Source organism: Musca vetustissima, unplaced genomic scaffold, assembly GCF_032173495.1.
Source record: "Musca vetustissima isolate MV318-11 ecotype Yass unplaced genomic scaffold, APGP_CSIRO_Mvet_v1 utg76824, whole genome shotgun sequence".
Lineage (NCBI taxonomy): Eukaryota > Metazoa > Arthropoda > Insecta > Diptera > Muscidae > Musca > Musca vetustissima.
This window is the reverse complement of record NW_026877096.1, coordinates 1-21,281: the sequence shown is the minus strand read 5'-3', so window position 1 is coordinate 21,281 and position 21,281 is coordinate 1. Positions and strand designations below refer to the sequence as shown.

Sequence of the window (21,281 nt, the reverse complement as noted above, 5' to 3'; positions counted from 1 at the left end):
CAATTTCGAATTGTATGCGTTCCCAATTTTCCTGTTGGTTGATTTTTTAAAAACATAATTTGTCAAATTCATATTGACACTAGTATTACGTTGGAATCAAATCAGCTGGGATTTGCTGTTACCTTTTATAATTGTACCAAACGTGCATTAATAAAATGCACCCCAAATCACAGGGTAAATTTTCACATTTCACCGAACATTTACGTTTTTGTACAACAACACGTGAACGCATTTTCGGTGTCATAAAAATGCGAAATGTATTCAAAACAATATTGACATGTAGTGGCGAGTTAATAAATTCCATCAGCTTCGGTTGATATGGATACGTTTGCCAACTGTCAACAGTTCGTTTGATTAGTTTCGGGTTTAGGGCCATTGCATGACCCAGCTGAACACCATCCATATCGAATATGGCTACAATGCCATTTTTACAATTTTCCGGTTCGAGCAGAATCAATAAATCCAATACCATTTTCATTACTTTGAAGACATCATTTTGTGAATGTTCCTTGGGCTCGTGTACAGCTGTACGAATGATAACAACTTTTCGATTTTCCTCGTCTAGACCATCGACGGGAAGGAATACGCCTAAATTGAGTAATTCTTGGATTTCTTTCCGCGTCGGATCTCGATTTGAAAACCATTCAGAACGTTCAGCACGCATATGATAGAAGCTGTAAATGAAAAGAGAAAATATGGTAAATATTTAAATGATTTGAATTTTCAAAAACAAATATTTATTTGTACAATTGTGTACTGGATGTTATTAGATATTATTTTTTATAACCCTCTTATACCCCTTTAAAACATATACTGCGAAAATTATTCAATATCTGAACGTATCATTGAAGATTCTGGTAATAAATAAGCAATAAGCAGATCTCCAATTCCAATTTCAAGATCTGGAAATAATTGCGGTTGCATGTAATTAAAAACTTGAATAGCAGCAGGTATATATGTGTGTATGTATGTATTTTGTTGGCTATAAATAAATACGCTGTGTTCCCTTTATTTTTACGAATCTACATCAAAAATAAGTTAAACACCATTTAAAGTATATTTACATATACGTCTTTAAATCGATTCGATTAACGAAATCCAGAAATACACCCTAATTGTTCACACATACCTTTAATCATGATCTAAATGCCGATTTAACATGGCGAGGCCCAGGCTTACCTTGTTCCCTCTTTCATCTCAATTGTGGACACTGACCTCCCCGAGGTGTCACCTGGAGTAACTATTTTCATAACCCGTTGAAATAGTGTGCTGATATGTGCCATTGAAGAACAGGCGCAATTTTCGCTTTGACGGATGTACTCTAGAAGTACAAAGCTTACATGAAATGCGATGGAAAGGGACAAGCGTAGGTAAATCGGAAGATTACGCAATGTATTATAGCTGTCATGAAACGAGACAAAAATTTGGCTTGCGGATTTATGGTTAACAGGAGAATAAAAGACCTCGTCTCCAGATTCACTCCAGTAGATGAGCGAATTGCTATAATCCGTGTAAAAACGAAGTTCTTCTACATCAGTCTTTTTTGCGCCCATGCTCCGACCGAAGACAACGATTAGCAGACCAAAGACATATTTTACAAGCGCCTGGAAACAGCATATGACCGCTGCCCTGGACATGACATTAAAATTTAATGCAAAAGATTTTCATGCACAAATCGGAAGGGAAAATATTTTTGGCCCCACCGTCGAAAAATTCAGGCTTCACAAATAAATATTCGACAACGGTATGAGTTTGATTGACTTCGCGGCAGCAAAAAATATGGTAGTTTGCAGCACCAGATTCAAGCATATCGATATACACAAGGCCACCTGGATTTCTCCTGATCAAGCAACGAGAAATCAAATTGATTAGCAAAAGCAACTCTTGGGCACCAAAAAGGACCATCAAGAAACCCATGGTACGATCAAGAGTGTCGTAATGCTACTGATGTGAAAAACGCTGTGTATAGGCAGTATCGGTAGAAAAGGAGAGAGGCGAAACGTATTTTCAGAAATATGAAGAAAGAACAAGAGAAACGTGAGCGTGAGCAAATCGAGACGTACAGAAGTCTGGAACTTTTACCAAAGAGTAAAACATCAAACCGAAGGCTTTGGTGTAGGCATCAGTCAGATGCTGGTAAGGAGCATGCACCAGCCAATTTGTACAATTTAGCTAGAGGAATGCATGTCCAATGATTGGAACCTTAGCATCCTATGTCCCGTGCACAAAAAAGGAGAAAAGAGGATATGTGCCAACTATAGAAGAATAAGTCTCCTTCGCACCGTGGGAACGATTGAAGCCAATGCTGTGGGAACGATTGAAGCCAATGGTCATTATTGGACCATACCAATGCGGCTTCAGGCCCGCAAATCCACCATTGACCAAATTTTAACTCTGCGCCAAATCTTGGAAAAAAAATCACGAAAAACACATCTACACATTCCACCTATTAAGCCGCATTCGACAGCCCTATCCATTCAGAGGTGTTTAAAGCCATGTCTGCGTTTGGCATTCCTGCCAATTGAATACGGCTATGCAGGATAACTTTAACTGATACAATGTCAGCAGTTAAAGTAGGAAAAGACCTCTCGGACCCCTTCAATACCGAACGAGGATTCACCCAAGGTGACAAATCGTCGTGTCGCCTGTTCAACATCCTGCTTGAAAAAAATCATACGAGATCCAAATGTGAAAACACATCGACACATTCCACCTATTCGTCGACTATAAAGCCGAGATGCAAATGTGATCAGAAATGACACTCTGTACACCAAACGGCATATTTTACTCGCCTACGCCGACGACATCGACATAATGGGTCGAACATTGCTAGCGGTAACAGCCACCTTTGAACGAATTGAAAAGGAATCTGCCAAAGTGGGAGTGGCAGTAAATGGCGAAAAGACCAAGCTGATGGTATCAACGCGCAAGACGTCCAAAAGCGAGCCTATTGATGGTTCACGCAGAAGGGGAAGGCCACGAATCCGATGGAAAGATCAAGTAGAAGAAAACATCTTGGAACATATTCTTTCAAATTGAATGAGATGCGCACAAACCGACGATCCTGGAAATCTTTTTTAAGCTCGGCTTATGGAACAACCGTTCTATCATAAGCCAGCTAAGTAAGTAATTTTTCAAAAAGTGAGCTAATCTATGTGCACCAAACGCGACTCATTTAATGAGAACAGTTGTAACTTTTAGTACTTTTTGGCACAAAGGCAGGATTGTATAGCATAGTATGGTGTTTTCGTGCGATGTCAAAATTGTGCCGCTTTTAGACCCTAAATCCTGAATTTTCTGTTGTATGTAAATGTGCTACGCTATGGAATTGACATTTGATATCGAGTAGATTTCTTAAATCTAAACGTACTAGAGTATTTATTTTATATTGACGAGCACATTTAAGAAATTAGCAGGTTAATAAAAAACTAAGCAATTCAATGTACATCAGTAAAAAAATATCACTATATTATATACAAGAAAGTGCATCTTCTTTCTCAATATAAAGAGTTTTCTGTAACACTACAAAAAGAAAGAAATGCAGTATATAATCATTAATTATGTTATCACGCCAACAACAAGCAATCTGTCAATTTTGTGCTTTTAAGAGGTTATGGTCGATTAAATTTTTTGTATACACACATTATTCTTATCAGTAATTTTTAGCACGGTTATTTTCCTATAAATCTGAGAGGCACATTTATTAATTAATTGATCGAATACCAAATTGATAATCTATTTGAAATGTCACTTCGTTAATATTGTGATCTTAAAATATATGACTTTAAATTGTCATTTCCTGTTTGTGAATGTAGCATTAAATTATTTACCTTGTGTAAATGACAGTTTACCTATATATTGCACTGCTCCAGTCATGGCACAGTGAATATGTAGTCGATTTAGCGCAGCTGATGTCTTGATTAACTGTCAAAGTGGGTAATTTCTACTTGAATTTGATGTGCAGTGTTGCCAACCATTTGAAATATTTTATGGAACAATTTGACAGATGATCGAGACAAAAACCAAGGTTTTTATTTTGATACATCACCTTATTATTGCATTTTTTTAATGGCAACAGTACGTTTACATTGTATCGGATTTCGCAAACCCATTAGGTTTAAATTGTCAATTCCATTGAATAAATGTAAAATAAATCCTCATAAAGTAGGTTAACCCGGTTAAAAGTTCTAATGTAAATGCCATTTAAAGCTGGAAAAAAGGAATAACGTCAAAATCACTCTCAGAATACAAAATAATATGAAATGTTCGGGAATGGAAATCTAGTAAATGTTTCAAAAATAAGTGACAATACTTCAAAATCAACACAACAGCCATTCAGAATTTGGTATTCCTGTCTACCATTTTTACTCGCCCAAATTTCTCGAATAAATAGTTTACAAAGAGAAAGCCATTATGTTTTGGTCTCTCTATAATTTGGTAGAAATGTTTATTATTTTTGTGGGTTCAGGAACGATTTTCTAGTAAAAAGTTGCAAAATTAGTCAAATTTGTATTTGTTTTCTGGAACGGAACTTACGTAAATAGAGGACGTCTTAAAGTGCGCTTGGACTATAGCTATTATCTTGATAATGTGCATTATCTCAATTTATTTAGTAAATCGGTTTACCCATGGCATAACTATACAATATTTTTTCTAATAGTAGGTTTACATTTATCCGGATTTCGTTAAACCAGCGGGTTTCAATTGTCAAGTCCTTTGCATATATGTCAAATAAACCCTCATAAAGTTGGTTAACTCGGTAAAAAGTTCTAATGCATATGTCGTTTAAAGTTCCACATTGTTATCAATGGTATAATAAGAAAGTTAGTCTCATGCACTCATATGTTCAAAATTTTGTTCTTACCTTCATTGTCAAAAATTATAATTTTTATTTTCTCCTTTTTTATGTACGTACTGCTGATGGCAAAATAACAAACTTTTCATAGATAAAGGATCAAATCCGGAAAATTTATTATATGGGGGTTTGTATTTATAAAGACCATCTTCGAGCCCTACAGCAAACATAGACCCAGGAGAGACAACAAATCATTACTTAATCGTTGTTTTCGATTATGCTAATATTAATAAAATGGTGGACACCAATGCGGAATCGCTGGCTTAACGGCATAAAGGCATTAAATCCACTTTTCCTAGACATTCAGATTAGACAATATACTCAACAAAAAACTAACGGACTTGATGAGTATCAGAGGCGAGATCCGAAGCTTTTGTCTTTCTTGCCTTAGCCCTTGGTGGACAATGCCATAATTTATCCACTAATAAATAGTTTTGTTTTTTTTATAAAAACATAAAACTGGGATTTCGAAGTTAATAAATAATATTAACTGTCCTGTCTTGAGATTTTCTCATTGAAAAGTTCAAAAAGGAAAGAGGAAAGTTAGTAAATATAAAGTATCGGACTATATAGAATAGGACTTTATATAAATATTGAAATAAAATTATTATAAAATATAATTTATTTCAATATTTTCAAATAGGCCATTGGTCGTACGTAAAAATGACAAAATTAAGTCATGATTTAGATTGGGCGAGTTTACTTGCGGCAAGTCTTTGTTTGTAGGAGAGAGGGGCAAGGGGAATAGAAATTTTCTGGCAATTCGTTTTGTGTATTTCATACTTGTTGACATTTTATATATATTTTAATGTGAAGAAACAACAAATAGAAAAATATTTTGGAAGCCGAATTGCCTTGTATAGACGCATGAAGCAAGTTCAAAATAGAACGACAAGAATTGCCGCAAGTAAACTCGCCTAATCTAAATCAATACCATGATGCAATAATAAGGTGATGTATCACAACAACAACCTTTGTTTTTGTCTCGATTATCTATCAAATTTTTCCATATAATATTTCAAATGGTTGCCAACACTGCACAACAAATTCAAGTAGAAATTACCCACTTTGACAGTTAATCAAGACATCAGCTGCGCTAAATGGACTACCTATTCATTGTGCCATGATCAAGACTAAGTTAGAGTTGCTGGAGTTGCCATCATCGATTTAGGAAATGAGACTACCTTTAATAATTATACCATGATTGTTATCAATATTTAACTAAAACGGCATTTACATTAGAACTTTTTACTCTATGTGGATTTATTTGACATGTACACAATGGAATTGACAATTGAAACCCACTGGTTTAACGAAATCCGATACAATGTAAACGTACTATAAGAATGCTGCAATTTATATTTACAGGTTTTATAGGCAGGAAACTTAAAAATATTAATATAAATGATTAAAAAATGTTCGCCACTGGACCCAAGATTTGCGTACATTTCGAAGGAAGATATTTTCGTTTAAATTTTGACAGCTGAATGTTGTCAAAAGCAAATTTATGAAAAAAATGGAAACATATGACTACATGAGACTACCTTGTATGGTTATGCCATGCGATTTACCATACAAAATTATATCCACTCATTATCTAGATTAGCTCCAAATCCTTTTTCAAATACAATACACTTCTACAAAATTCAAACACGACCCTGATAAGTGAACATTTTTTATCAATATTTTCCAATAATTCTTATTCCCATTTGTTTTTGTAATATATTTCATTCAATTTAACTTTTCTTTGCCCACCTTTTGATTTTCTTCTTGGTACGATCCAAATCATATTTACAGCTGCGTAAGAATTGTGCCAAGTTTTCATAATCGGTGCGGGCGTTAATATTGGGGTTATCGGCTAGCCATTTATACAGCAATTGGATTTTTTGTTGAACTTTGTCGCCCGTTTCGCAGTTATTATCGCACGGTTTAATTTTTATTGAATTTCGTAGAAACATTGCAGGCAAGTAACAAGTTACCGAAGTAACGAACAGTAATGCACAAACAACAAAAATCAAATGATTTTAAATTTGCTTTGTTTTGAATTTCAACTACTTTATATATATATATTTTTTGTTATTGAAACTTTGTAATTATTTTTTTTTTGTCGCCACTTGTTTTTCTTAAGATTCTGTATATCTTTTGATGTCTGTTTTTTGTCTTTGTGTAGAGAATATATGTATATATATTTATATTTGTTGTATTAAATTTCCATTGTTCATTGAAATGTTTGCACTGAAATTGATATGCTTATTGTTGTTGTCTTTATTTGTAACCAAATCACTAATTTTTTTTTGAGTGCGTATTAATATTTATGGTGGAAGATTCTATATCAGTTTTGGTTTATTTTATTTTTGTTTTTTAATTCCAAACGATTTTAAATGCAATGTTCGAAAAAACTCCGATTCGTACGATCCTCTTTCGCCGGCTATTAAAACTGCAATGAAATTAAATAAATAAGGCGCGCGATAAACAAGCTACTTTTGACCGACATATGTGTCGATTGTCTCGCCACAAACAGAGAATAGAAAAACAAAAGAAATGCGCTCACTCTCTCCCTCAGTTATTATCTCACGTCTTATTAAATTGAGCGTTGTAGAACAAAAAGAAAAAGTAGAAACAAACGACATATCAATAGCGTGTTTTTGCTACTTTGAATTTAATTAATTTATTTTCTTTGCTTGTTTTGTATTAACATTTTGTAGGTATTAAGATTCGTTTATTTTCCACGTAGCGGGGAAAATGAGGGCATTTTTATAAACTAAATAAAGGATACTAAATCCCCTCGATCTCAAACGACAATTTCATTGCGTATTAAACGGCATTTACATTAGAACTTTTTTGCAGGGTTAACCTACCTTATGCGGATTTATTTGACAAATAATCAAAGGAATTGACAATTGAAATCCACTGGGTTAACAATGTAAACGTACTATAAGTCACGTTAATCCAGTTCTCAAGCACATATTTTTGGCGCAAATTATAAATTTTTTATGTATACCAACAAACATCAGCTGATCGACATTTAAATCATGATTAAAGGTATGTGCAAACAATTAGGGTATATTTCTGGATTTCGTTAATCGAGTCGATAAAAAACCGTAAATGTACTTTAAATCCACTCAATATCTTGATTTACTCGAAATCCTATAATTTCAAATACAACCCTGCTTTAGTACGTAAAAAGTAATGACTTTTCCCTAAAGTGTGCTACAAAATACTTTACAATTCAAAAAGGTGCCTACCAAAAATTGAGAATTTTTAAATTTTTTTTGCGAATATTACTACAATTTAAAATCACAACTGTTTTTATGCATTTGACATAAAGTGCGTTTGAATTTACAAAATCCAAATGTCAATTCCATAGCGTATACGTCAAATATATTCCACTGGATTTGTGAACATGATTGAGTTGACGCATGGTACAACTGGACTTTGGTACACCATTTACATTAAATATGTTATATATGGGAGCTATATCTAAATCGGAACCGATTTTCACGATGTTTAACACACATCGTTCTAGACGTAATTCAACCCGCTGTGCCTAATTTCGTGTAAATCGAAGGATATATAGGAAGTTTGGTGCACTATTTACTTACCTAAAATCGGACTAAAATATAAAATATAATGGGAATTTGAACAGATTTCTCCCAAGTTCAATAGAATTCCAGCTCTGTCTGTACCATTCTGTACTTTTCGTACCCATATTCCAAACTTTGTCAAAACTAAGTTGCACCAGTAACCTAAGTTGCAACTTTCGAGATTCGAATTCTACCCGTTCACCAATGTCCAATTTGTACCAAATTTTGTGCTTTTCGTACCCATAAGTACGAATTTCCAAAACTACCCCAGTAATGTTCTCCAATAATAACCTTTAGTCCACATTTAAGGATTCCAGCTCTATCCGTTCACCACACTCCAACAGTAATTTTAATCATAAATTTCAGGATCCCAGCCCTATCCTTTCACATAAATCCAAATTGTAGCATATTTAGTACCATTTAGTACTTTTCGTACTTTAAGTTTGAATTTTCAACACTGTCTCAATCCTGTACTATAACAGTAATTTTATTTTCAAATGTAAGTTTTTTATCTCAATCTAAATAAACTTAGTACCATTTAGTACACATAATCATGCAAAACTATCTCCATATCTCAATCCTACACTCCACCCTTAATTTTATTTCCAAATTTTAGGGTTCCCGCTCACACAAAACGAATTGTACCCTATTTAGTACCATTTAGTGCTTCTCTTATCCAAGAGTACGAAATTCCAATACTACCTTAAGTCTGTGATTTGCATTCTAAATTTAAGTTTTCCATCTCTATCCATTCACTCTGATCTAAACTGTACCAAATTTAGTACCATTTAGTACACGAAATGACAAATTTTCAAAACTACCGACATATTTCAATCCTGCACTCCCACAGTAATGTTAACTTAATCAAATTTTCAGGATCTCAACCCTATCTTTCAACCTATTCTACACTTCAAAAGTAATTTTAATTCCAAAATTCTGGAGTTCAAATCTATCCACTTAATCAAGTTGTACCAAATGTAGTACCATTTAGTACACATACGTAATTTGCTTCCATACCTTAATTCTATATTCTAAAAGCAACCATTATTCCAAATTTTAGGTTTCCAGCTCTCTCCGTTCACCCAAATCCAAATTGTACCATATCTAGTGCCGTTTAGTACTTTTCGTACACACAAATACGAATTTCCACAGATATCTCTATAGCTCAATCTTCAACAGTAATCAGAATTCTAAATTTCAGGTTTTAAGCTCATCCGTTTAAGCAAAATTCAAATTGTACTATATTTAGTACGATTTACTACTTTTCGTACCAATAAGTGCGAATTTTCAAAACTACCTCAATTCTACACTGCAACTGTCATTTTAATTCCCAATATCAAGACCCCAGCTCTATATGTGAACCGAAATCCAACTTGCACCAAATTTAGTACCATTAAGTACTTTTCGTACACAAAGGTGCGATTTTTTAAAGCTGCCTCAATCCTGTATTCCAACAGTAGTCCTAATTCCTAAAATGCTAATATTACCAAATTTAGTACCATTTAGTACTTTTTAAAAAAATAAGTACGAAAATCTTAAAAAATTTCTATATATCAACACCACTTCTATATAAAATTTCAAGATTTTAGCTATATATGTTTAATATATTTAGAATTAGAACTAAATTTAGTACTTTTAGTACACTTATAGGTCGAATTTCCAAAAACCCTTTTGTACATCTTTCTAACTTTCCATCAGTGACCCACATTCCAAATTTCAGAATTCTAGCTCTTCCCGTTCGCCTAATACAAAGGGTACCATATTTGGTACATTTTAGTACTTTTCGTACCCTTCTAGTACGAATCTCCAAAAACCCAGCCTTATCTCACGCCTACACACCAACAACAACACACACTCAAAATTTCAAGCTTCTAGCTTTAGCCGTTTCGTCTGGGCGATGATCTGTCAGTCAGTCACTCACTTAACACTAATACGGCATTTACATTAGAACGTTTTGCAGGGTTAACCTACTTTATGAGGATTTATTTGACAAATAGGCAATGAAATTGACAATTGAAACCCACTGGGTTAACTAAATCCGGTATAATGTAAACGTACTATAAGCTCTTTTATATATATAGATTATAATTTTTTTCATATTGTGGCTTGTTATGCCAAAGTCGTTTTGAAATATATAAAAAAAAATTCTAAAATCGATTTGTTTGAAGATGAATGAATCAAATTTAAATCATATTCCCAACCCGATTTTGAAAAGAAATCCTGGCATTCCATTCATTTTTCGCGTTTTTAGTAAAATGTTAAAAATATGTCAAATGAACTTAACAACTTGTTGGATTTGTTCTTATTTATTCTGCACATTATACGTCACCCATGGCATAATTACAGAAAAAATCGCTCTCATAGTACAAAATAATTTGAAAAGTTCAGGAACTCAAATGTAGTAAATATACAAAAGTTAGATGGCAATACTTCAAAATCAAAACAACATCCAATCAGAGGTAGGCATTTCCTGTTTACCATTTTTTCTCGGCCAAATTTCTCGAGTAAAATATTTACAAAGAGAGCGCCATTTTGTATTGTGCTCCCTTAAATTTGATTCAATCATTCACCAGTTTTGTGGGTTCAGGAACGGTTTTCGAGTAAAAAGTTGCAAAACTTGTAAAATTAGTAGATTCTTTTAGGTTCTGGAACGGAACTATAACTATAGATGTTACAACTTATATTTATAGATTGTAGAGGCTGAGAACTTCAAGATATTAAACATTTTGTAGTTATTGTTGTGCGTATATTTTGAAGGATGATATTTTCATTTAAATTTTGAAAGCTGAATGTTGTCAAAAGCAAAATTATGAAAAAATTGAAATCGTATGTCTGCATGAGACTACCATGTGTAATTATGCCATGTACGTCACCTTAAGCATGTTCACATGGCCTATAAATAAGGTCACCAAGGGAGACCAGCTGATTATCGATACCTCTCAAGTTTGCTGTCAAAATGCATTATTGTGAATTGACTTCCATTATGAAAACGTAAACAAAGTCGAAATTTTTGACATTAGACTTGAGAAAAAACAGCTGTTTTCCGATTTCGATTGCTATCTTGGTGACCTTATTAATAAATCTTGCATGTTCACAAATCCAGTGGATTATATTTGACGTATATGCTATGGAATTGACATTTGAAATCGAGTGGATTTCTTAAATCTAAACGTACCTTTATACGCTATGGAATTTATAGTTGAGATCGTGTGGATTACGTAAATCTGAACGCGCCTTAAGGCGTTAAAAAAATTGAAAAATAATTCTTACAAATTACATTTTTGAGTATGTTCTAAAGATCCACATCAAAAGTACAATTACATATAGGATTTTAAATCGACTTTAGTAACGAAATCAAAAAAATACATCCGAACTGATGTCATCGATATAGCGTTTTCTGTCCGAATCCGTGGTATCTCAAATTAGCATCCAAAGCTCCCTTGGGGCCAATATATTTTTTTTTTCGTTTTGAGGCGGTTATGGTATGTGATAGAGATTTCAACGTTTGGTAACATTTTATTTGTAAGGAGATCCAAAATAATTTAAATTGACGGAATAAGGATCTCAACACCAACAAAATTATGAGTATCGTTCCTTCAACTATTTTAGAAGAATACCTTCAGCTCTTTTAGAAGAAGACATTCATTTTTATAGAAGACCTCCAACCCATCTATGAGAAGGCCTTCTGTTATTTTATGAGAAGACCCTCAGATGGGAAGACTTTTTTTCATTTCTTTTTGCCTGCGCAAGTCGGGACTCATATATATATATATATATTTGGGATTACAGGTAAACGGCATGAAATCCCTATTGTCTTGTAAACTTTGACTAGGTTTTTGGTTGTGCTGTGATTGCTTTTAGGACACGCAAACTTAAGGTGATGCAAGAAATAAGTGTTAAATGACACATCCCCCTTTAATAGAATGCTTATGGTTGATATGTTATTTGAGGTTGTAATCTGTTTGTCTATTTTTGGACATTATTATAAAATGTTTACTGAATAGTACAGTTTAATTTGGTTTTTATTGATCAATTTACTTGTTTCGTAGTCGTTAAGAAATCCTCCAATTAAAATGAACAGATTGGAAGTATGTTTAGGCTACTAAATCCACACTATTTCAAATGTCAATTTCAATATGTTCATAATTCAAATAGGAGTTCCTCCTTATCAAATGAATATAAACATGTCGAGCCCTATTCGCCAAAAAAACGTAACCCTTAAATTTGAAATTTTACATAAGAAGGTTTGTGAAATTTAGAACTATAGTTTGGTTATAAACTAGTTTTGTTTTAAACTATAGCTCTAAATTTCATAATATTAGCTTTATTTAATCTGATTTTCTTAAAACAAACCTTCTCCTGTAAAATTTTAAATTTGAGGGTTACGTTTTTTTGGCGAATATGGCTCGATGTGATGATCTTGTATAAAGGAGCCAATAGACTATGCCATGATGCAATAATAAGGTCATGTATCAAAACAAAAAATTTTGTTTTTGTCTCGATCTTCCGTCTAATTTTTCCTTATAATATTTCACATGGTTGGCAACATTGCACATCGAATTCATATAGAAATTACCCACTTTGACAGTTAATCGAGACATCAGCTGCGCTAAATGGACTACCTATTTATTGTGCCATGAACTATACCATCTAAATGATATAAAGTTGCAGGTCAGCTGTTTTGAGTTTTGTGATCATTTAAAGTACAATATCTCTGTCAAACATAAAATTATCATAAGCAACAAGTGGTTGTATTGATTTGGAACACATAACTAAAAACGCCAAAAATGAACGAAAGGTTATGATTTCTTTTCAAAATTCTGTTGGGAATTCCATGAAATATTAGATTTAATTTTCATTTCTATTAAATTTGAATAAATTTTAATTTGATTTGAATTTATTTGGCATCGCATTTAAAGCAATACACACACATAAAGCACATTTACATACAATAGAAAAATCCGGATTTAAGGGAGACAAACATGGTACAATTATAAAAGGTAACAGCAAATCCAAGCTGATTTGATTCCAACGTAATACTAGTGTGAATATGAATCTGACAAATTATGTTTTTAAAAATCACCCAACAGGAAAATTGGAAACTCATACAATTTGAAATTGTTCTTTATTAAATATGCTCCCGTATTCAAATTACTCAATCTGCCTGCTGGGAAAGTTTGAAGAAGCAAATCTTTCTTCATTGAATAACTCGCAATTCCCTGCATCTTCATATGTGTTACACATATAAGTGGCAATAGCTCAATTATAGGAAAGATGTGGAAGCGTTAGAAATATAAATTTGATAGTTATTCATTCATGTTTTTCAAATTTTATTTTGAGGATTAGAAAATATTTCATATTGCCAAATTCTGATTGGATGTTATGTTAATTTTGAAGTATTGCCATCTAATGTTGGCATATTTACTAGATTTACGTTCCCGAACTTTTCAAATTATTTTGTACTCAGAAAACGATTTGGAAATATTTACTTTTTTACTAACTTTACTATTAAAAAAAGTACTGGAACAGACCATTTGTCTTTTTCAGATGATTATCATTTAAGAGAAACCCGAAAATACGTATTCGGGGAAATAAAAAATCTATAAGTATAAAATTCTAATAAAAATTTGGATTAAAATCTTATTTTTTTTTAATTACAAATTCGATTTAACATTTTAGTTAACAAGCGTGAGTGCGTATGTGTAAGTTAATAAAAAGACTTGTGTGCCTTTTGGTGAGTTAGAATGAACTGACTTCTTTATTCAAATCAAAAACTTATTCTACTTAAACTAAACAAATCAAAATTGCTGACAATACGCTGACACTACACTTCCCATGGTCACGCCACCAGACGTAACACGACTCCATGCTAAGCACACAACAGTCAACCAAGCAAAGCTCACAAAGGCAACATTGTTGCCTGTTAGTTTGGCAGGGATGTGCTAACTACCCCCTCACTTAAGTGAAGGCCGTCCTCGGTCTTCTTTATAGCCATTGCTACGGCAGATTTAAAATCTCGCTGTTCTCTCTTCTTCACCCTACGCTTAATGAGGCACAATATGGAATAGAGTAATCCGATACTCATAAAAACAACACAACCAACTAATATTGGCCGCACTTTTGCATCTCTTTTAAGTTCGCCAATATATTGTAAGTTTTGCAAGTTCATCTCATGGACAGATGATAAACTTAAAATTTCGCTGTGGTTGTTTATAATAATTGAGGGAAATGATGGTGTTCCTGGTTTCCGCATATCAATGTTGTTTCTATTTACGAACAGCGTACCATTGACAGTCACATTTTTTTCAAAAGTTATTAGGAATGTGCCGTTTATGTTTCTTACATTTTCGGTTGCTTCTTTCACTTCTGCAATAGCGCCATTCTCAATGACAATTCCATCATCGATTTCTGCCACTTTTTCAAGATTATTGCTTTGCGTATTACAGTGTGCTGATTTACCCGATATGAGTTGTTGAGCGCAGGTTGACTCTGGCATCAGTTGACAATAGGTTGAAGATATTGCGTGCTTGCAATCTGTTGCTGAATAAGTCTTTCCTTCACAGTCTACCACAGTGTTGGTGTCAGCGAATTGAATAATTTTATTGAAGTGGGGAACTGGGAATAAAGAAATTTTCTGACATGTTCGTATTGGAATGGGATATCTAATGATAAAATGCAAACAAAATTCATTTGATATTACTTTTACTTTAGACAAATACATTAGTTCTGATATGGTAAAATCTGTGTATTGCTCATTGATCTGATTTTTTATAAAAAATTTTAAATCATCCTGGTCCAAAACTGTGGGATTTATAACATTGATTTTAGCCAAAGTTACAGATAAAATTATATTTTGTAATTCCATAAGCAGCATTCTGTTTCTAGCCATTAAAATTTCAAAAAGTTTAACAGTATCAATTTGTTCCTTTCGTTCGGTATTTAAGATTGTGTTTACTGCTTTGGTCAACTTTTCTATTTGGATCTGTATTTTCGTATTTATTTCTATTTGTCTGTTGTTGGAATCTACGAGTTGTTTCTCGACAAATTTAACATCCTCCCAGTCATCGGCATCTGGTGTACCGGCAATAACCTTCAGTGCTGTGCCTATAAGTTTGATGCTTCTCGCATGCCGATGATGTACGGTGAGTGTTGTTAAAAGAGTATCAATATGCAATACATCGGCCTCCAATATCTTTTTAACATGCGTCTGAGGGAAGATCTGTATTGCGTTTTTTGTATCGTCTAATATCTCGGAATACGTTGTAAGGTTTGTCGTATGTCTTAAGTACCCATATTTGTTCCATATAATCGCGTTCCCGTCCAAAATTGGGATATAATCGGAATGCGAATAATCAATAATCTTTGCAAATGTGAGGTTTATCATAAGAAGCAATTGTAGTGTTAGCCTGCGTAAAGAAAAATAAAAGGTAGACGAAGAAACATTTAGACATCTTATTGAAAGGATTATCTTAGGTTGTCCTTATGGACCACCCTCCCCTTTATTAGGACAGTTGTCCCCATGTCTGCTTCAACAGTAGCTTCTTCATAAAGTGGGGTCATTTTATTTCCAAGTCTACGATTATTCTTAACAAAGACTTTGTCTCCCACGTTATAAACTTTGTCATAACGACTTTTGTTGAAGTATTGTAACTGCCTGTTTTGCGCGTTACAGATTCGCTCTTTAATCTTTTCTCTTACTTCAGAAGGTGTAGAATGTATCGTATCAATAGGTCTCTCATTCGTGACAGAATGAATTGTCCGGTTATATTCTATGGTCGATTGTAAGATGAGTTCGACAGTGTCATCGATCTTCCTTTCTATTTTTAGGCATCTTGCGATTTCGGCAAGAGTGCTGTGAAATCTCTCTACCTGCCCGTTTGATGTGCTGTGTAGAGGAGGTGAATTGACAATTTCGACATTAAACCTGTTTTTCAGAATTGATCTGATAGTCTCGGAGTTGAAAGACCTCTCATTGTCACAATAGACAATTTTGGTGTTTGGAAAAATATTCATTAATTGGAGAATCGGTTCTCTTATGTCCAGAATTGTTCTGGTGGCTATTGGCTGTACCACTGCGAATTTTGAGAATTTATCCACGCAAGTTAAGAAATGTTTTTTATCAGTTGAATAAATGTCAATATGTAGAATTTCACCGGCATATGAAGGAACTATTGTCTCTCCTATAACATGTTTCTCTGGGTGTCGATTGTATTTAGCTTTTGAACAGGTTTTGCAGTTTGCAACAACCTCATTCGCTATTTTTACCATTTTGGGGAAATAGTATTCCGAAAGGATTTGTTTTACGTTCTCTTGAGCTGCCCGATGAGCTCTATTGTGTTCACTTACAACAATTTCTCTCTGATCGCATTGATTGAAGATGTCAGCGACAAATTTACTACAAAATCTGAACTTTGTTGAAGGAAACATTTTAATCAAATCATGTTGAATGTGAGCCAACACAGGTAGGTCGCAATGAATGGCATTTACTACTTCAGTATTGACTGCATCAACAAGTTTATCCAGTATTTCGTTTTTATCCCCGAATTCTATGATATGTCTCGTTTTGTTTCCGAAAAGTATAAAATTTCGAGTGGCGGGAAATTCTGCCTCTTCCAGAATGATTTGGTTGCGGAAACAATTGACCGGTCTGTCTGAGCTTTCCATAGTGTAGGTGTATGACTCCTCACTATGAACTGTTGCCATGTCTGACGAATTTTCGTTCTCTAATGCATAGACGACTTGCCTTGATAGCGCATCTGCAACTTGATTTTCTTTTCCTGGTTTATAATATAAGTTAAAGTTAAAAGCTTTCCAGCGCTTAATTTGTGCATTAGGATTACGGTCCGAAACTGAATATGTTAACGGTTGGTGGTCAGTGAAGATGTTAAGAGTCTTCACACCATAAAGGTAATGCCTTAGAGTTTTTAGAGCCCAGACTATTCCTAGAAGTTCCCTTTCGTTTGTGGCGAGATTCAACTCCTTATCCGATAACGCTCTAGAAATCATAGTGATTGGTCTTCCCTCTTGGGATAGAACAGCACCTAGACCATGCCCTGATGCATCAGTAGTAAGGTCGAATGCTTTTTTATAGTCAGGGTACATCAACAGGACGTCTTCTGAACATAGAATATTTTTTAATTTGTAAAATGCATCCAGTTGGGAGGCATTAAGATTGATGATAACCTTTTTGGATTTGGTTGCAGGAATTTTTCCGTTTTCTCCTTTTAAATTATCGGTTAAAGGTTTTGCAATTTTGGCAAAGTCCCTTATAAAACATCGGTAATAGTTCGCTAGCCCAAGAAATGATCTCAAAGCGAACAACGTCGTTGGTTCTGGGAAATTTTGTATGGCACTTATCTTTGATGGTGCCGTTTTTATACCTTCTTTTGATACGACAAAGCCAAGGTATTCAACTTCGGATTTAAAAAAATTTGACTTTTCAATAGAGACTCTCATGTTTGCATCGAGCAGTTTCCTAAGAACACAGTCGATATGTTTTACATGATTCTCTTTGATACGACAAAGCCAAGGTATTCAACTTCGGATTTAAAAAAATTTGACTTTTCAATAGAGACTCTCATGTTTGCATCGAGCAGTTTCCTAAGAACACAGTCGATATGTTTTACATGATTCTCTTTGGTTTCTGAAAAAACAACTTTTTTATTTCTGAGTTTACAAATTCAGATACCCCCATTGGGTATGGATATAGTTTAGAGTAAATTGGTTCTTCGTTCTCCATGTTAATAGTAGCAACGATATTTGTGTTGTAAGGTAGTGCTTCTTTAGGATCAGCAAAAACCTTCATTCGTTTTTTTAACATTTTCTGAAAATCCGCCTTAACTGCGAAAGGCACATCAATCTTATCAATTTCTATAAAATTAACATCTTTACATTCAAAAAATTCAATAAGTTCAGAGCCAGAATTATGTCGGATGACTCCTTTATTTAGGTCAATGTTTGCATTGATTTGTTTTAATAGGTCTAAGCCCACAATAGCGTCAAATGTTGTTAAAGTTGGCAAAATGAAAAATGTAGAGTTCATGCCGAATAAATTTACAAAACATTTTTTGTTTAATAGGTGTTTGTCCATTGACAGAGTGAACCGAGAAAGGAGTACTTACAGGAATTATATGTTGAAAGGATTAATAATTTCCTCATTTTAGTCTCGGCGGAAATAAAATAAACATATTTCAGCTAACAAACACGGATAAAATTAAACAAAGAAAAATCTCCAACTAATTAAAAATTAAACAAAAAATACAAATAAAAAATAAAACAAACTGCCTAAAAGAAAAGCAAAAAAGAAGTCATTTGTCATGTCAAAGTGGTAGAAGGGAGAGGCAGTTGGAAAAAAGTTTAATAGTTGTGCAAGAATTTACAAAGAAACAAACCAACAACAACGAAATGGAAGTGTTTCTCCTATGGAAATGGACGACAATTTTCTTGATAGATCGTCGACTTTTTTGTCGACTTCTGATTTATGTGTCTGAATCGCTGCACGTACAGCGGATTCTATCAATTTTGAAATTTCGTCCGCGTTCATAATATATTTTTTATAGAAAAGTTGGTATAACACAATCTTAATCACTTCACAGAAATTGAAATATTTTAAATACGCACTATACGAAGTAAAAAAAAAATCTCTTGATATTTTCACCTGTTTTTGGACACACAATTTTTTCGACAAAAATTTTTTTAAATTCAATGAGTAATACACTTACATGACTTTGTTTTATATTATAATATGTTAGTGGATCCTTAGAGCTTCTTAGGGCGTCTTTTCTAGAGTGTAGAGCTTATCCCTTTTGCGTTAGTTGGACGACTTCATACAAAATAGATCCTCCGTTGGGTAGTTTTCGTTCTGGTTTTTGTGTAGACCTTATTCCTTTTGTGCGAGTTGGACGACTTGAGTAGTTTTTGTTCTTGTTTTTGTGCTGAGCTTATTCCTTTTGTGCGAGTTGGACGACTTGGGTTGGGTCAGAGATTACTTTTTTCAAAGTAAATCCTTTAAATAAACCCGGTTGGGCGCCAGTTAATAAAAAGACTTGTGTGCCTTTTGGTGAGTTAGAATGAACTGACTTCTTTATTCAAATCAAAAACTTATTCTACTTAAACTAAACAAATCAAAATTGCTGACAATACGCTGACACTACACTTCCCATGGTCACGCCACCAGACGTAACACGACTCCATGCTAAGCACACAACAGTCAACCAAGCAAAGCTCACAAAGGCAACATTGTTGCCTGTTAGTTTGGCAGGGATGTGCTAACTTGTATATTAAAACAATTATCAGCTGACTGTCATTCCTATATTATCTTAAAGCCAGTGTAAACAACCTTAATTTATTTTCAGGTTTTCGTAAATCTATATATACAAAGTTTATATGTAAATGTGCTTATACACAGAATATGTATTTTGATCTTATATAACAAGCCATCTTGAGAAAAATTGTAATCAGATGGTAGCTATGACCTACCTTGTAATAATTACATCATGGGTCCATCACTTGTTTAAATTCAAATTTAATTTATTGAGCCTTCATCACTTGTTTAATAGAATTTGCAATTGAGTTTCATTGCCAATAGGATTTTAATGGGTTAATCGCGCATATGCTTCAGTTGCCACACTTTTATTCCTTGATTGCACCAACATAGCGTTTAGTCTAAAGCAGTCTCATCGGATTACACACAACACAATCTGGCATCACCAACCACCTGTCAAAATAAGCATGTGTGTGTTTTCGTTTTATTTTGTGAATGAGTTTGGGTTTCGTCTTTGTCGGAGAAGACAGCAGTTTGTGCACGCGTTTATCTTAATTATTTTTATACTTTAGTTATTTATTTCTTCATATAAAAGCCCACATACAATCTAGCGATAGCCCATAACACTTGTCAGAGGACGTGAACAAAAAAACGGCAACGATAAAAGATCTGACGTACAGACAGTTGATTAGAAACGAAAACGAAGGGTCTGAGAGACACAACCAACCATACAATCATCATCAGAACAGTAGTAGGAGCAAAAAACAACAACAACAAACATGTTAACTGAAATTGTGAATAATCCCAAATTAGAAAAACTTCTAATCAGCACGGGTAACATTTTAAATGTGGACAATGCCACTCCGTTGCGGACATCACACGAAGAGCTGTTGGACAGCTTAAAACTGTGCACCGATTGTCAGGCGGCAGCCGCAGCAGCGACGACAACAACGGCCGATGGAAAAGACGACTTACAGCTGGTCGTGATTGGTCACAGCGACAACGAGGCTCATGTATTGCGAGCCCAAAAAGAGTTGCAAGAGAAAATATTGGAAAATCAACGCAACGAAATCAGCATCGGAGCCAAATTGTTTGTAAACAATGCCAGCGGTGTGGGTGGTGTCCAACAAGCCGTTACAGCCCTCATGGACATACTGAAAGTGGACTGTGTTGATAATCTGGTGGTGGCCTATCATCCACATGGCGAGGCGAAAAGTGACGGTGCCGATGTGAATAGTCTTAAGAATTTATGGAATGTCTTGCAGGAGTTTGCCGAAAAGAAACAAATATGCCAATTGGGTATTGCCGATTTGGATAGCAGTAGTCTGCAACAATTGTACAGTGATGCCAGAGTGCCTCCGACCATAGCTCAAATTAATTTGGCCAATTGTTGTGTCGTACCGCCGGAATTGAAAGAGTTTTGTACACAAAACGACATACAATTGCTGACTCATGGTGATCCGGAAATTTTACTAGCCGATAATGATTTTACGATTCCCGGCTATACAGTCGATTGGGTGATGCGTTATCAGGTGCATGTACGCTGTCGTGGTGTACTGACAGCCAAGGGTTATATAGT

The 21,281-nt window shown here is 34.3% G+C and overlaps 2 protein-coding genes across 2 annotated transcripts; one reads left to right on the top strand and one right to left on the bottom strand.

Moving 5' to 3' along the window:
* Window positions 1-122: 122 nt before the first annotated feature.
* Window positions 123-6,813, bottom strand: LOC133321644 (retinol-binding protein pinta-like; the record flags this gene model as incomplete). The annotated part of the gene is made up of 2 exons (XM_061530728.1): window positions 6,611-6,813; window positions 123-674 (listed from the first exon to the last, which is right to left on the bottom strand). Coding segments are annotated over exons 1-2 (755 nt in total), but the record flags the coding sequence as incomplete, so codon positions are not given.
* A 13,645-nt stretch (window positions 6,814-20,458) lies between these two features.
* On the top strand, window positions 20,459-21,276 carry LOC133321643 (glutamate--cysteine ligase regulatory subunit-like; the record flags this gene model as incomplete). Its single annotated transcript, XM_061530726.1, has 1 exon — window positions 20,459-21,276. A coding segment is annotated over exon 1 (795 nt), but the record flags the coding sequence as incomplete, so codon positions are not given.
* Between the last annotated feature and the right edge of the window lie 5 nt (window positions 21,277-21,281).